Genomic DNA, 16,949 nt, shown 5'->3' with positions numbered 1-16,949 from the left:
ACTCTCCCTACCTCTGGATGTGATCAGCTGATTCAAGTTCCTGTCACTCTGTCTCCCTCACTGTGACAGACTGTCTCCCCTGCCTCCTTAGTGACTTGCCAGAACAAGTGTTCCCTTCCTCAAATGACTTTGGCTAAGTATTGTTTTGCAGCAACAGTAATAGTAACTAACGTGTGGACTGAATAGAGCTGCCTTCTCTCACGGTCTTCAGTGATGCGGGGGTGTATTTGAAAGTTTTGTTCTGAAGTGTGCCTCTTCTCTCCTTATGCTTAGGTTGGACTTTTTAATTTCCTTAGATTTATGTTTGTGATCCTTGTGGTTTTCCATTCAGTTGTTCTGCAGGAACTAATTTTGATGGCTACTTCAATTTTTTTTTCTTGTGCCTAGATTAAGAATTGTGCTCACCCTTAAAAAAAACACATCCATTTCTTTTAGTTTTTGAGATTATAATAAGTCTGTCATTCTCCCTTCTATGCATATAGATTCTCCCTACAACACTCACATATAACCCACCATGCCAATCCACTCCTTTCGTTTTCATTAGCTGTTATTATACACACATATATAATGTAATATATATATACATATATAATATATGATTACATATATACACACATATATACATATATACATATATACATATATACATATATACATATATACATATATACATATATATACATATATACATATATACATATATACATATATACATATATACATATATACATATATACATATATACATATATACATATATACATATATACATATATACATATATACATATATACATATATACATATATACATATATACATATATACATATATACATATATACATATATACATATATACATATATACATATATACATATATACATATATACATATATACATATATACATATATACATATATACATATATACATATATACATATATACATATATACATATATACATATATACATATATACATATATACATATATATAATCTTCTTCTGCCTGCTTCTATAGCCTGAGTGCAAGCCAACAGCAGCCTCAGATATTTCCTTGTTTCCCTTCGATGTTATCTTAAGCTAGGCAGGACATCAAGAGAAGGAAGTAAATTTGTGTTAACATGTAAGCTAGCATGGATGATAACTGTTGCCTATGAATAAAGGAGAACGGCTCAATTGGGTTCATGTCTATTCTTCAAACTGACTGTGGAGCAAGCCTGAAAGAAAGCAGCTCATTGTTCCACAGCTGAAGCTAATTACTTCAGGGCCATGTTATGAATAGTTTGGTCATGTTCAGAAAGCCTAAAATATAGGGTTGAGGAGGTTTTTTTTGGGGGGGGCGGGGTAAGACACAGATCGTCTTGGTATAGGCAAAGCTATTGTATTGTGACCTTAAGAGAGGGAATAATTGGGCACACTACCTCTGGCAGAGTAGCAGGAAGTTAAAAGCTATTCTGAGGAGGATGGTTAACCATGGAGTCTTGGTCCTTCTGTGATTAGCTCTGCCCCAGTGTCACATCTTCATCTGCTATAGTTATTGACCTCTTAATGCTCTGAAGAAACTGACCCATCGAGATAGATGTCAAAGCTGAATTGCCAGCTCTTTTTAACTAGCCGAAGTGACCTAAGTGCTATCACTGGTAAGGTGCCGTGAGACACTGGCAGTGTCCTGTTCTTCACAGAGCTGGGAGGCAAAAAGAAAGCTGGCTTTTCTTGCTCCTTGATGCATGCATGCAAAGCAGTGGCACTCACAACTGGGCAGGAGTGTTGCCGAGTGGTTGCTCAAGGCAGGTCTGAGGTCTGCACCCTCTTTTAGGATATGGAAAGATCAGGAGAACATGGTATTTAACAAGCACTTTGGAGTGTTCCAGGCTTCACTGGGATGTTACACAGTATACAGTAAAATACTTGATACACGCCATCTTGGCTTTTCCTTTCTGCTCTGTAGGAGTTTTCTTAGAATACCATCACTATGTATTATACGACTATACTATAGTAAGTTAGCTATTTTGGATTCTGAGATATCTCTTAGCATCTGCATTATCCCAGACATTGTACTAGATACTATGGATAAGAAGATTAAAAGACATCAGCGCTGTTTACAGAGACAGCCCCAGTCTGGAGGGGGTGACGACTGAGAGAAGGGATGTCAGACAGGGCACAGCAGCTGTAGCCGAGCAACAGGACCAGGAGCCAATGGGCCTGGAGCTCAATCCAGGGGCACAGGGAGCTTGTGCAGTGCACTCTGACTGCTTTTTACATTGGATCCTTTGTGCTCTTTAGCAGAGCAAGGGCAGACCAAGTGCTGGGTTGTGGACCATGAGAGGAAGCCTGGTAGGGTAGAGCTAAAGGCTTGAAGCCCCAGAGACCCTGAAGGAATGGTAGGAGCTTTGCCTGCTCCTGGCACCAGGCCCCAGTTGTAGCTGCAGCACCCCATAGATTTGTGGCAAGCCCCAAGCCCTTCCATATGTAGATGAGGCCTCCCTAACATCTCAGACCAAGATAGTAGGAAAAGAGATCTGTGGTCACTTAGACTCAAAACAGAGTTCTCCATGCTAATGAGGTACCTAGAGGTCCAGAGGGTGTGCCAATAAGCTTCCCTTCCCAGACATTCCTCCCTGCAAAAGGTATTTAATCTCAGGCCCACACTGAGAAGTGGTGTATGGTTTTACACATCCATTTTCCACCATGACAATAATAAACCATTTGAAACCATAGACTGTCTCTTTTCATTGAGATCCACCTTGGAGAGCCATGGAGAAGGCCTTCGCCTACAGAGCCACAGCCGAGTCTCCCACAGAAGACCTCTCTACACTCCCAGCCACAACTGCCACCAAGCCTCCCGCTTCAAGTCAAGGAAGGACTATTTCTACTGGGACCAACCAGGGCTCTCCTTTCCCTGAAGACTCCGTTCTCAGGTCTTCTGCAACTCCCAGAGGCACCTGGATGTCCGAGAGCCTGAGAACCCCACAGCCCCAGCTTCATTGAAGGCCTAAGATCCCCAAATCAGCTTTCCTACCCCTCAGACTGCACTTTCCCACCCCCTGAGCTATGTCTAACACTTCCCTTCAGCCCAGCATCCCCTCCCTGGCGGCTGCATGGGATAAGCCCCAGGTCCTGCCTCCCCAAGCAACTGTGCCCTTGGCAGATCGGATGAGGGTCAACACAACACAACAACCAAGAACCTCCTGGAACTCTCGGTCAGATCTGGGAAGCAAAGTAATCCCATTCTAGCTCCATACCTTTCACCAATCAACTTCCTTTGCCTAGTGAGGGATGGAGTCAGTAAGAAAACTAGTAAAGAGCCCTCATCGCTTCCAACGGGCAAGCTCAGGAGTCACCCTTGGAGACCTGTACCATTTCCAGGAAATATGGCGGTCCTGTTATTAAAAGCTTAGAAGACATAGCTTATGCCATTGCTTGGGGGGCTTTGAAGGCTATCTATGCCATTTTTCATTATCCAATAATAAATATCACAGTGAAAGTCACCTTTAACACTTAAATATTGCTGGGATTTTATGGGATTGAATGGAGCGCGCTGCCATGGTATTAAAGAGCCGTATGGGTGAGATACTTTTATAACACATGCTTCATAAAGCTGTATAAAGCAAGTGCTACAGCACCATTCTTTAAAAATGAGAGCATCAGAGATCAGCTTGGAGGCAAGAGGGGCCCCTGCTTGTTAATTAAACCTCTTGGTGATGCTAATCTTTCAGGAAAAAAAGAAAAAAGAAGGAGGCTTACAGGAATACAGTTTGCAACAGCCTGCACTGGGCTCTGGGAGCAGTGAGAAGAAAGCAGCCATGTCACATGGCTCACTGGCAAGGAACTGTGAGGCTCCCACAGCTTAGATCAACTATATCAAAATTGTAGGTTCTCTTCTTAAACCGATGAATTTATTATCAGACCCGTTACAAGGAACTGTGTATTTACAAGTGTCTCTAACGTCATGTTATCTCCCTAGGTTTATTTGTTTTTTGAAACACAAGACAAACATTGAAGCTTTCTCAAAGCAAACACTAAGGCCTGGTACACCACACTGACGCTCAGGTGCCACCCCTGTCAACTTCTGAAATTTCTTTCTTCACCTCATTCTCATAGCCTACAACCATCACAGAGTCACGTGCTCAGTGGCTAGGTTCTGGCTGCATGCATTTATCTATTCTGTAGACTTCACATTAAATGGAGGCAAATAGTATGTGCTCTACAGTGCCTGGCTTGTTTCTCCTCTAAATAACAATTTTAAGGTTCATCCATATTATAGCATGTATCAATACTCCATTTCTTTTTATGGCTAGATAATGTTCCATGGTGTACCACAGTTTGTTTAGCCATTCCTCCATTAACAAACACTTGGGCTAGTTCCTTATGTTTTGGTCATATTTTGTAAGCAGTGCTTCTGTGGATCAATGTGAATATGCATTTGTTTATCTGCTTTTTACTCCTTTAGTTACATATGCAGGAGTGAAAATTTTATGACTCTTGTTTTACATTTTTTCAGTTGTGTGTCTGTGTATGTATGTGTGTGTATGTGTGTATATGTGTGTGTGTATGTGTGTGTGTATGTGTGTGTGTGTATCTGTGTGTATGTGTGTATATGTGTGTGTATGTGTGTGTATGTGTGTATGTGTGTGTGTGTGTATGTGTGTGTGTGTATGTGTTGTCCCTGCATAAGTGTGCAGATTTACACTTGATCTTAGCCAAAAGCAGATTTACATGTGTGAGAGGGCATGTGTTTGTTCAAGTATATATGTCTGTCTGTCTGTCTTGTCTGTCTATCTGTCTGTGTATATATGTAGGGGTCAGAAGGCAACCCTCAAAGTTGTTCTTCAGGAGCCAACAATCTTAATTTTGGGGTTAGTCTCTTGCTAGGACTTGAACTCACTGATGTGGTTAAGCTTTTAGCCAGTGAGCCCTGAGGGTCTGCTTTTCCAGTGTGGGAACTACAAGTGTGTACCACCATGCCTGGCCTTTTTAAAAACATGAGTACTGGGAACTGAATACAGGCCCTACATTGCAAACTGACCTATCTCTCTAGCCTGGGAACAGAATTCTTGTGTGGTATTTGCATAGAGAGCACTGAGCGGATTGCAGCCTTCCCTCTTATTGGGAATAGGGTTGGCTAAATGATGGATTTGGCCACTGGATTCAGGGTGAGTTGTGTTCTGGTGAGCTGGAGTAGTAAAAGCTTCCTCCACATCTGGCTGTCTGTCCTTTCATCCAGCGGTTCTACAGAGAGGGCAGACACTGGGATTGAATGAACCAGGAACAGAGCTATAGTGCTTGTGAACGCCCCTTGAGAGACACTCACTTAGACACTATACGGAATGGGGAGCGGGTCCATTCCCAGCCATCTGGAATTTCCATTTTCACTGTAGTAGAAGCAGGCTGCTAAGAGCTCTAAAAAGCACAGAAGTGCAATGTTGTTTTCTTAGTGGTGGGCGTGTTTGGGTGTGGCTTTGATGGGACTTCACAATGTAATGTAGAAAGAGGAGCTCCCCAGGGAGAGGAATGACCTCACTAGGGATTTGTGGAGATGGGAGCGCAGCATATTTGGGACACAGAATTGGGTGACACTTTCCACCAATGATCCTAGGAGAAGGCAAGAGAAAGTTCTGTTGGAACTGTGAAAGGAATTATGTAAGTGCCATACTATGGGGTTGGTGCTCTCTAGCCTGGCATGCTGAATGAGAAATATAGCACAGTAGCAGCTTACTCTCTCGCGGGTCCCTTCATGTGCTGTGGGCATCATGGACATCCTTCTGCTACGACAACTAACTGTCAGGCTTCATTCTCATTTATGAATGTAACATGTAAGAGGAAGTTTCTAAATATTATTATTTCTCCTTTTTCCCAAGCCACAGTAGTGGTCACAGTGGCAGTAGAAACTATTGTGGTTTTGGAGAAAAATGTAACACACTGCAGTGGAGGAACTAAGTGAGCAATGGAGTGGGGTTTATGTTGTTACCCCTCATCTTTGTATTCTTGGTCGTGTCCATCATAGGCAGAGCCACAGTAAATGGATGCAAGCCCTTTGGTTGACTGCAGGGCTGAATGTCCAGCTGTAAAAGCAAGGTCTGTTTGAGTCTGGTTCCATAGTGATGAGATTCTGTATGGCTTGGGTTTACTCCAGGCTGATCCTTAACACTGCAAACACCCAGATAAATACCCAGAAGCTGTGGTGAACATGATCAGAGTAAGATGACCCAACTCAGGCCAAGGCAGAGGAGTGCAGGTTAGGAGAGGCTCCTGAGAACACATGGATCGACTATGAGAACCTTCCACTTATTTCTTCTGCTTCTTTTGATGGCCTGGTGGGTGTAGGAACATCCTGCGAGCAATTCTTCCCAAGTACATTGTCAAGGACATTTTCTGGCCCTCTGCTGTGGGATTAGACCCTTTCAAAAACCCTCGTTAGGAAGGGAGAGGGGGGGAATAAAGCAAGGTGAAATGTAATTTCCTCTTTAATATAGACTGTCATTTAATCTAATATTATAGAAAATGATTAGATCTTAAAAACCTATAAATTACATTTGACAACTCTCTGGTGTGCCTCTGCCTTCCCTTTTGGCAATTATACATGGCGACAGTGGGCTGTGGCAGCTAGGAGCACTCGGAATGCAGGGTGTTTATTGGCTCTTAATGAGAAGTGATTAATCTAAATCACTGTAGGGGTGGATCCTTTCCGGAGCTCTGGAATCATGTGTGGCAGTTGGACCTTTTGACAAATGTGCTGCTGTGTCCCTAACAACAACAAAACGTTAGCAACAGTGTGTGTGTGTGTGGTTGTGTTTCCTTTCCTTGGGTAAGGGGGGGGGGAGAGAACAACACGTATATATACAGACACATGCACACATGCACACACACACAGACAGAGAGCAGTCACTGGGGTAAGATAGACATCTGCAGCCTTTGGACTTTTGTCTCTCTTCCCCTTTTTGAATCCCCTCTCCTGCCTCTTCCCACCGCCCTGGGCAGAAGCAGCTGCAGCTCCTTGTTATGTCTTTACCTGGAGGGCTCTTTTCCCGTTTATTACTGTTATTGTGGTTTTCTCTTCCCTGCTAGTCTGGGGACCACCTGGCATGGGATGATGGATCATTATGGGGAGTACCTGCCTGGCAAAATTGCTACCTCTGCTTCCCCCCCACCCTTCTGTTTCACATTGAGAAAGAGGGGAAGCAAAACCAAAGAACGAAATCATTCTAAAACCCAACATGAAAAAGGCTCTTGTCCACCCTAGCCCAGACTGCTGAAGGGGTGTTTCCATAGAAGTAGGGTGCAAGTGGTCCATCAGGATTCAGCCACGCATGGAGAGTTACCATGGCAGGACACCCTCCTTCCTCCTCCTGCTGCTCCTTCCCTCTTCTGTTTTCAGGAACTTCTCTTTGCTTAGTTCTGTCTGCTTTCTCCTTCACCTTGCCCTTGACACAGAACACAGCAAGAACTTAACTCAGGAGGTAAAGTGGAGTCTGAGCTTGCCCTTTGATCTTAGCAGCAAGTGAGTAAGCCACTGCAGAAGGAGGTGTGGTAGGCAAAGCTGAAACTCCCTAAAGAGCTCTAATCTCCCAGCCATGTATGTGTGTTAGGTTTTCAGCTAAGAGGAAATTCTAGTTCTGGGTGTAATTTTACCGTTAATCAGATAGCCTTCACCAGACCACAGTCTAGATTATCAAATAAAATGAATGTCTCCTGGTGTGGGAAAGAGGACGGGGGAAGATAAAGTGTCCATGAAAAATAGGATAGACACTGGCAAGGCTGTGACTGCATTTGAAGACAGATGCAGATTAGGAGCTAAAAAAATACAGCAGCCTCTAAATCTAGGAAAAGCACAAAAACAAGCTTTTCCCTAGGCCCTTCCAAAAGGATGTAGGAAGCCTCGTGGGTACCTTGATTTCAGCCAAACCTGGTTAAACCTCTGTCCTTCAGATACATAAGATATTTACACTACATAATTTAGGGTCCCTAGTTATAATGAGATTAAGACACCCATACAAGGTTACCGCAAACTGAAGAGGTGCTACCATAATTCCTGTTTGAAATCCCATCAGTGAGATGGTATTAGACTGTGAGGACCCTGGGGAAGTGATCAAGTCATGAGGGTGACTCCCTCACCAAAGGACTTGGCACTGTCCTGAAGGGGACTGCGGAGAATCTGGTCTTGGGTTTTCCAGTCTCAGTAACTCTGAGGAGTACAGGTCAGCCATGCACAAATCACCTAGCTTATGATATTCTGCTACAGGACTCCAGACAGACAGAGTAAGGTGACAATGCCCGCCTGCCTTCCTCACCACCTGCTGTGGTGTGCAGGTAGAGGTCATGGGCAGCATTTGGCTCTCTTCCGGTTCTCTTCAGGTTCTGAAGACTGAACTGAAGTCCTCAGGATCCTGTAGCAAATGCTCTCAGTTACTGAGCCATCTCTTCATGTTTTCCTTGACTTACTTTAGTGGTTGATGCTTTGTTAAGTGAGGCTTATGTTAAATTCTATAGGACAAGTAGAGTTAGAAATTGGGTTTAATGCACTTATACTATGTTGAGTTAGAAAGTTGGCAGTTGTAATCTTGGCAAATAAAACAACATGCATATTGGCAGAGTGGTACCAGGTAAAAAACATATGTGTAAGCACAAGTATAGGTTAATGGTTTTATCTTTAATATGTATTTGTAGTTTGCTTATTGTAGTCATAATAGAATCTAAACACACATATATACAATTCCCAACACAGTTCCTCAACAAAGGTGCTATGAACATTCAGTGATTGATATTTGTGCTGTTTAATCTTTATTGTAAGTGTGGATCTGTGCATTGTTACATGTTTAGCAGCATACTTCATCTCTACTATGTAGATCTCAGAAACTTCTTTGACCCTAGCTGTGGCAATTGAAATATCCGCACTTTCTCTTCTCCTTATTCCTGTATTGAGAACAACCACTGAAGGTTGGACAGAGAAGAGTAGTATCGGCTTAGGCTCTGATTCAGTGGAAATTTATCCTCAGCAACATATCAATTACATCAGTGTGTTTGGGGTCAGTTATGCTACCAACTCTCTCACACTCTTGGCAAGTCTATTAATGTTATTGCTTTTTCTTATTGATCACTAAATGCACTCACGATCTACCATTAGGAGTCAATTACATAGTAAATTATAGTGTCCCTATTTTTCTATTCATAGAGTGGTATGCTTATGAAACTCTTCTCAGAACATTGAAGAGTTTGTTTCCTTGATTTGGGAGATGTCAGGACAGAAGAAGAGACTGAGAAATGCTTAGCTTTCAGTATTTCCGATAGGTTGCATAAAAGAGAAACATAGACTATGTAATTGAAGAAAGTAACAACTATCGATGATATTGTTAGGCTCAGCCAGGAACTTGACTTGTGAACTCCAACTGTACCTTTTACAGTCTAGAGTGCAATATTAAATGGGGTCATTGTTATTCAACTTTCCCAGAGTTTTCCCGCAAAACGTGTTATAAACAAGGTGGGAAAGGTATGATAACATCACCATGTTGGTGAACACCAGCGCTTGACTGTCCTTCATCTAAAGGCGAGACAATTCAATACAATGGATAGTCCAATTCACAGAGACTGGATGCCTGAGACTGGTACCCAAGCTACTGGTGTGTTTAGCGCCACCATGGTCTGGATCTCCCCACAGGGGTGAGATGAGAATGTTTTTTCAAAGCAACAATTTTATTGAGCAAATCCACAATTACCTACTGGCTGGTTTTCATTCATAGCAGAAGTAGTGTTGGTATTTGCTAATAGTGTTTTCAGTTATTGCCATGCATGCAAAATGCACATAAATTAATGTCAAATCTAATAGGTACTGTTTTTCTCCATGATTCTTATTTCTTAGTTATGATTAACGCAGGTATGTGCACAGAGAGAAAGAGAAAGATTTACCTTAAATGTCCAAGTGCACAGTGCAGTGCTGTTAATATATACACACTACGGTTCTGCAAATCTCTAGGCGTTTCCATCTTGTGGCACTAGAATGTTTTATACACTGCATGGCAACACTCTGGTTCCTCTCTCTCTTCGCCCTTTTTGTTTGTATCTTCATAGAGCTGCTCCCTCTGATCATTTCTGTCACATCCAGTCTCCTCTTCCTCCCTTCTGGGGTCAGTTGTACAGTTACCATGACTTATTTAAATATCAAGGTGTCATATATATAGTGACTCTGTACCTTGCCTTGTGCTAAGCTCCTTTGTGCTTATCTCATTGAATCCCAAAATTAACACTCAGTAGAAGGTACATTCCATGTTCTCTTCCTGGAGATGACGAGAGTGAAAACATTGAGTAGCTTCCTCTTGTTGACAAGTGAGTAGCAATACTGAAGATTTGTATTAAATATCTTTGCACATAAAATCTATCCCATTAATAGTTTGCTAGCCAAGATTTGAAATACCTCCCCCGCATTCTTCAACATCCACTGTCCATCTGTTTTTGTTTTTGTTTTTAGACAGGGTCTCATGTGGCCCAAGCTGGCCTCAATCACTCCATACTTGAGAATGACCTTGAACTCCTGATGCCCTAGCCCTCATTTAGATTCCTGCCCCTTTCCCATTGCCCAAATCATACAAGCACAGAATGTATAAACATCTCCACAGCCGCCATCACAGCTTGTGCATCTGCACACTCACAGCTACACGATGGAAGGCAGAGATTAACCTTCTTTGTGTCTCTGCATAGACAAACTCTCTTACCTTTACAAAGAGTCCCCTGGCTAGCCCACAAATGTTTAGTCAACAGGTCTACTTAGTTGGGATGCTTATTCTTTGAGGAATTTGCATACTTTCCAATTTGAGGGGATCCTTCCCACTTCTTGTAGCCCGTCAGCTGCCCCATTTACTTGCTTTGACCCCATAGAACTTTGGATGCAAATCTTTCCTTAACAATAAGATTTTTTTTTATGGCATGAGATTATTTTCTGTATATATGTGGCATTATCATGTACAAGGCATATTTTACCTTGAGGTTTAACTTGGGACACAGTATTTTCTGTCTTACATATACTAATATTATGTTTGGATTATTTTCCGGTGCCAACATACAACCTTGTACTTGCTCCTTTGATTCTTATTGAGTTCCTATTCTCCGGGTCAGAGGGAGAAAGTGAGTTTTAGGAGTTAAGGGATTTCTTGAAGCTACTTTTATTTCTTCAGTGAATTTCTTAGACATGATTTGGGAAAGCCCCGACTCTGAGTATTCTGTGTAGCTGGTCGGATTACAATAGTTTTGGGGAGTAATGAGGAAATTGCTTTCCTTCTGAGCTTCAGGTTCCTTATCTGTAATATGCAAAAAAAGCCATACTTCCTTCATGGGGTTTATGTGAGGTTTGGATAAAATATCAGGTGAGGTATGAGCCCTGGTTTAAATGTCTGTTTGTATTTCTTTTTCCTCTCATTTTTCTCAGAAAGCAGGATTGAGACTTGCAAAACAAAAAAGAGACATAGCTACTGATATCCAAGTGTATAAAAGGTTTCCTGAGGAGAATGTCAGAGAAAGGTTGCAATAAAAATGTACTCTTGCAAACAGGAACTCCATAAAACTACCACACACTGTCAACATCCCTTATTGTCTATACATTAATTTCTAAAACTAGTCACTCTACCACTGCGATAAATTCATTTCTGTATGGGTGCACATATGTGTATGCAGGATCTGTGCATGTGCTAGTCTAGGTGTGTTTAATTCCACGTGGTATGTGTTTGTGTTTGTGTGTGTGTGTGTGTGTGTATGTATGTATGTATATACATCACATGCTTATGTATGCAAGCATAAGCACACACAGAAAGAGACAGAGTTAGAGGAAGAGAATTCATTGCGTAAAATATTTGATGGCAAACCTTATGCAGAATTTTATGACTCATGAGGTATAAAATAAAGTCTATTTAGGATGGTGGCCTTATCTTCTAATTAAAATCACAGTCATGAGGCTTCTCCTTCCTGCATAAAGGAAGCAGTTTAATTTCACCGGAAGAGGGAAATTTATTTCCTTGCATACTCCATGGTTCACCCATTGGTTAAATGTATAGTGTGATATGATGAGACTGAAGTTGTCCCTCTTACCCAGTTAACTATGATCTCAAACTCTATAAGCACTGCAAACACTCCCCTAGCATCTTCTTTTTTGTTGCTGTTGTTGTTTTTTGTTTTTTGGCAGCTACTATTTTATTTATTGGTTAGATCAATTGCTCTTAACTTCTGAGTCCTGACCCATTTGGTGGTCAAACAACCCTTTCACAGGGGTAACATATCAGATATTTACATTACGATTCATAACGGTAGCAAAATAACAGTTATGAAGTACGACAAAATAATTTATAGTTGGGGATCACCACAACACCAGGAACGGCACTAAAGGGTTGCAGCAGTAGGAAGGTTGAGAGCCCCTGGCTTAGATCAAACTTGTAGCAAATCATTTTCCACAGTCGTGCGATAGTGAGGAGCCTACCATACAGGCATTTTCCACCATCAAGTTTATAATTTTTTTTTAGTTCATTTTTTATTAGATTTTTTTTCTTTATTTACATTTCAAATTCTCCATCCCCTCCCCCTGCTCCACAACCCACCCACTCCTACTTCCTGGCCCTGTCCCAGCATTCCCTTATGCTGGGACATAGAATCTTCACAGGACCAAGGGCCTCTCCTCCCACTGATGACCAACTAGGCCATCTTCTTCTATATTTGGAGCTAGAGCCATGAGTCCCACCATGTGGTTTCTTTGATTGGTGGTTTAGTCTCAGGGAGCTCTGGGGGGACTAGTTAGTTCATATTGTTGTTCCACCTATGGGGCTGCAAACCCCTTCAGCTCCTTGGTTATTTTCTCTAGGTCTTTCTTTCTTTCTTTCTTTCTTTCTTTCTTTCTTTCTTTCTTTCTTTCTTTCTTTTTTTTTATTACGTATTTTCCTCAATTACATTTCGGGAAACCCTAACATCTTCTTAAGACAACCCAGTGCTTCTACCAGGGTCCCCTCTCCCTTTCAAGTTCCCAGGAGGAAAAGACAATTGTGTGTCTACTAGCCCATACAGGAACTTAGCCCTTTTCACACAGGAATAAAAAAGTTACTGAGCTGCATCCATTTCTTGAAAACTTGCTGATAACTAATGATGCCTTATTTCAGTGAGGCCAAAGCAACTATTTGAGAAAAAGCATGTTTAACTTTAAAGCTGGGAAGGCAGAAAAAAGGAGTATTCTCAGGAAAGTGGGAGGTGGCAGGGAAAATAGAAGAGAAACAGAATTAAAGCAGTTCCTGAGGAAGAGAGAGGGTTAAAGTGAAAGGTCAATGAATGACCACAGTCGTGGTCGTGTTCAAAGGAAACAATACAAAGCAAACAAAACAAATATAAAACAAACAAACAAAAAAACCAACCAGCCAACCAACCAACCAATCAATCAAACAAACAAACAAACAAAAAACAAAACAAAACAGAACAAAACAACAACAACAAAAAAGCCAAGTTCAGTATCAAAAGAGATAAGAAGGAAAAATCAGATGAGATTGGTGTTCTAGAAGCCCCGAGAAAGAGATTGCTTTAGAAATGATCAATCCTGAATTCTGTTGGTGTCTGTCTGACGGGTTTCAGAAATAGAAAGACAATCATTTCGTAGTAGAGTGAATGACACTAAAGCACTATGCGAAGGAGCAAGACGACCTTGGACAGAGTTTTAGACAGTCGTTTTAGTAACGCCTTATCCAGAACATAACTTCGAGCCTTGTGTTTTAATGCACTTTGGATGGCATTGGACTTAATATTGAAGAAACTGAGGCTTCCCCAGTTGAAGTGCTTTCCCATGATGCCATAGCTTGTATGAAACTGTTGAGAGGCAAACCTGCCCTTTCTGACACCAAAGCACCATCCTGCATCTGCCTACTTGAATCTGGTATCAAACCAAGGGCAGCATTATTTTCTAAAGGGCCTCTGTAGATTTGTGTTTTGGGAAATTTCCCTAACCAAGGAATCATTAACACTCTTGAATCACCTGAATCATAGTTCAGAGTGAGCAGAAGATATCATGAAGTCATGGGAAGGAAGGGAGGGTTTTCCCCATATCTAAAACAAATGTGTTCTAACTGGTGGCAAAGGATGGAGGACCACCTTATATACACTCAACACTTCAAAGATAAGAAGAAGAAATGAAACGTCCTTTTGTACCTAGACCTAGACTCACACCCTATTTCAGCTCAGCAAATCATGGGAAAAATAAAGCCACATTTCTTATTTATGTTCACTTCAGCCTACTAACTCTGTTTTTACTTTCTCCTACATTTTCATTAGATCATGCTCCTTAGTGACCCCGAGATGGAGAGCAGTGTCCTGATCAGCTCAGATGAAGGGGCGACCTACCAAAAGTACCGGCTTACGTTCTACATCCAGAGCCTGCTCTTCCATCCCAAGCAGGAGGACTGGGTGCTAGCCTACAGCTTGGACCAAAAGGTGAACAAACACTGTGTTTACAAGTTGTCGCTTTGGGGGAAAACAAACAAACAAACAAACAAACACCGCGTGTTTGCTTAGCTCAGATTTTGAGAGTACTGGTAACATTTCATTATTCCAACCATGATGGTTTGATCTTTGGCCATGAACTTCACTCTGTTACTCTTAATTATCAAAATATACAGAGCAGGTGTTCGTGTGTGTTGGCGTGTGTGTGTATTGTATTGGCAATGTTTATTTTTCATTTCATAGTCTTATAATGATTTCCTCTAAAATATAACCATTTCACTTTCTTTTATAACCCCCTGTGAGGCAAGCAAGAGGTAAGTGATTGTTATGGTTTTCTACTGACAGCCATAAACAGAAATGCAGAGGACCAGAGTTCCTAGCCAGACTCTCCGATATTGTAGCTGGGAGAGCTGATGTTTGAGTGGATAGTGTCAGGTCCTCTATCTAAGGTGCATTTCATCCTACTCTGCTGTCTTGATTTGGTGAAGTTTTAGTATACCCTTGTTCTCTAGGAGTCAAGGGAAGCTTTAAACAAGTCTCTTCTGCTCTTTCCTAAAGGTAAGTTAAAGGTGTAGCAGCCCCCGAAGACTTTCTCTTTGAGATTTAACATCCATGTGTTCTGCTGTGTACTTGACAGTGTCTCCTATGTACTGCAGAACCTTTGACAGACCTTAAAGAGAACTCCCTATCTTTACCCACTTTTGCCAGCTCTCTTCTAGGATTCTCTCATTGAGCTTCAACATAAGAAGCTGGGCTCCATCATGAGTAGTGTCTTTTTCCTAATCCACCATGTTGGATCTACCATTTTGCCTTATTGATGAATTTCTGCTAGGTGAATGGATAGTTGAAGAACTGTTTAAATGCTGCAAAATGGAATCTACCATGTTTGTTCAACTTATATTTCAGAACAGAGACTTGATTATACCTCCTTATATCTCCTGTCATCACCCGCCCCCAGGACCTTAGTTCGTATACCAAGCTAGTATACAATAAAGTTATGGGATTGGTCAATCAAAGGGAAAAGATAATCTCAAGAGCTATCTTGCACAGAGATATGCACAGAAGAGCTTAGCTGAAATGGTTTCTTCTGTCTACTCACTCACAACCGTAAACAGTTGCTCTTGAGTACCTATGTGACTGTGAGTATGTGTGTGATGTCAGCACCTTTAAACAATAATTTCAACATAACCTTTATATCTCTCGTTAGCAGAACCTCATGGTGGGCACCAGGTGCTTAATGCAATCCCCTAAGGACACCCACATGACATTTGCAGAGCAAAAGCCATTGCAAATACATTTCTTTCATGGCATCAAGTGGATATTGTATGAAAGACTTAGCCAAATGTCAGACAGTCTGTGAGTTTAGATGCTTAGTGTAGCCAAAAAAAATTTGAACCTATATTGAAAAAAAAAGCCAATTACTTGGATGTTGTTACATGGTTGTGTGGTGGTTTTATTCAGAGGAAGCCCCGAGGTTAGAGACAGCAGACCCCTCCCTCCACGAGGTTGATAAGGCCACTGTGGCGTATCTCTGGGTATACCTCTCCTCCATTTCCACAGCACCAAGAATTTCAGGGACATTCCTCCTGGGGTATGCTTGTGGATATAATGCCTTCAAAATCCTCTCAGGCTTGATGATTTTTTTTTCCACTTAGAATAAATATTTGGAACGTGGCAGTGGGTGTTGATGGATTTTCCTAATCACACTGCACATTTCTAGATCTATTAATTCCTTAGGTACTTCTTCTTGTTGACATGTTCTGCTGAAAGCAGCTAACTATTCTTCAGACCTACAGTCTCTAACAAGTATGTGGCCATTCTTCCTTGGAATAAATGGCACTGGGAGAGAGATGAAGCCCCTGGCAATGCTTGCAGGGGTGGCATAAAACACCTCTTCCTGGCTATCCAGGATGCAGGGGAGGTGTCCCCCCCCCCCTTTATTTCGGATGGTAATTCAGTGGCACAGAGTCAGGAAGAGTGATGCTATGTAGTCGCAAATGAAGATGCCAGTGTAGCTGAGATTGATATACAAATGTGTTATTTCAGGCTAGAGCTCTTTCTGATGTGCATGCACGGAGGCAGCTGTTTTCTTCTAGAGAAAATGAAAAGTGCGAGCATTAAGGTAACTGCTGCATCAAAGGGAGATGTTTGCGGTGAAGAGCGAATCGATGTTTCCATTATTGTGCCTTTGATGAAATGCACTAGCAATTTCTTTAGAATCAGTGAGGCTATCTCCTTACGTTGTATGGATTACAAAAGATCTAATTGAATGATATTTTAAAGGGATGATATTCAATTGCTTTACTTTTCAAATGGATACCCCAAAGCTCCAGAAGACTTGCTAGTAGATCTAATTTGGAGAAAGGCACTGACGGAAAAATTATGAGGGCTTTGCTTCTTCCTTTAAGACCCTTTCTGCTTCCTGATGAGTCCGACCTGGGCCTTTGACCAATTCCTTCACGTCTTGCCACGCTGGGCTTTCCAATTCTTACTGATTCTTT

The 16,949-nt window shown here is 41.7% G+C and overlaps 1 protein-coding gene across 1 annotated transcript in view; it reads left to right on the top strand.

Moving 5' to 3' along the window:
• Nucleotides 1-16,949, top strand: part of Sorcs3 (sortilin related VPS10 domain containing receptor 3) — a 596,124-nt gene that overhangs the window by 308,792 nt on the left and 270,383 nt on the right. The window contains exon 4 of the mRNA XM_021151815.3: nt 14,281-14,439. Within this exon, the coding sequence (XP_021007474.1) occupies nt 14,281-14,439 (159 nt within the window). The remainder of the gene's footprint in view (nt 1-14,280; nt 14,440-16,949) is intronic.

This window comes from Mus caroli, unplaced genomic scaffold, assembly GCF_978045245.1.
Source record: "Mus caroli unplaced genomic scaffold, Mus_caroli_1 scaffold_20, whole genome shotgun sequence".
Taxonomy (NCBI): domain Eukaryota; kingdom Metazoa; phylum Chordata; class Mammalia; order Rodentia; family Muridae; genus Mus; species Mus caroli.
The sequence above is the reverse complement of the archived record's forward strand: the minus strand, read 5'-3'. Positions and strand labels throughout refer to the sequence as shown.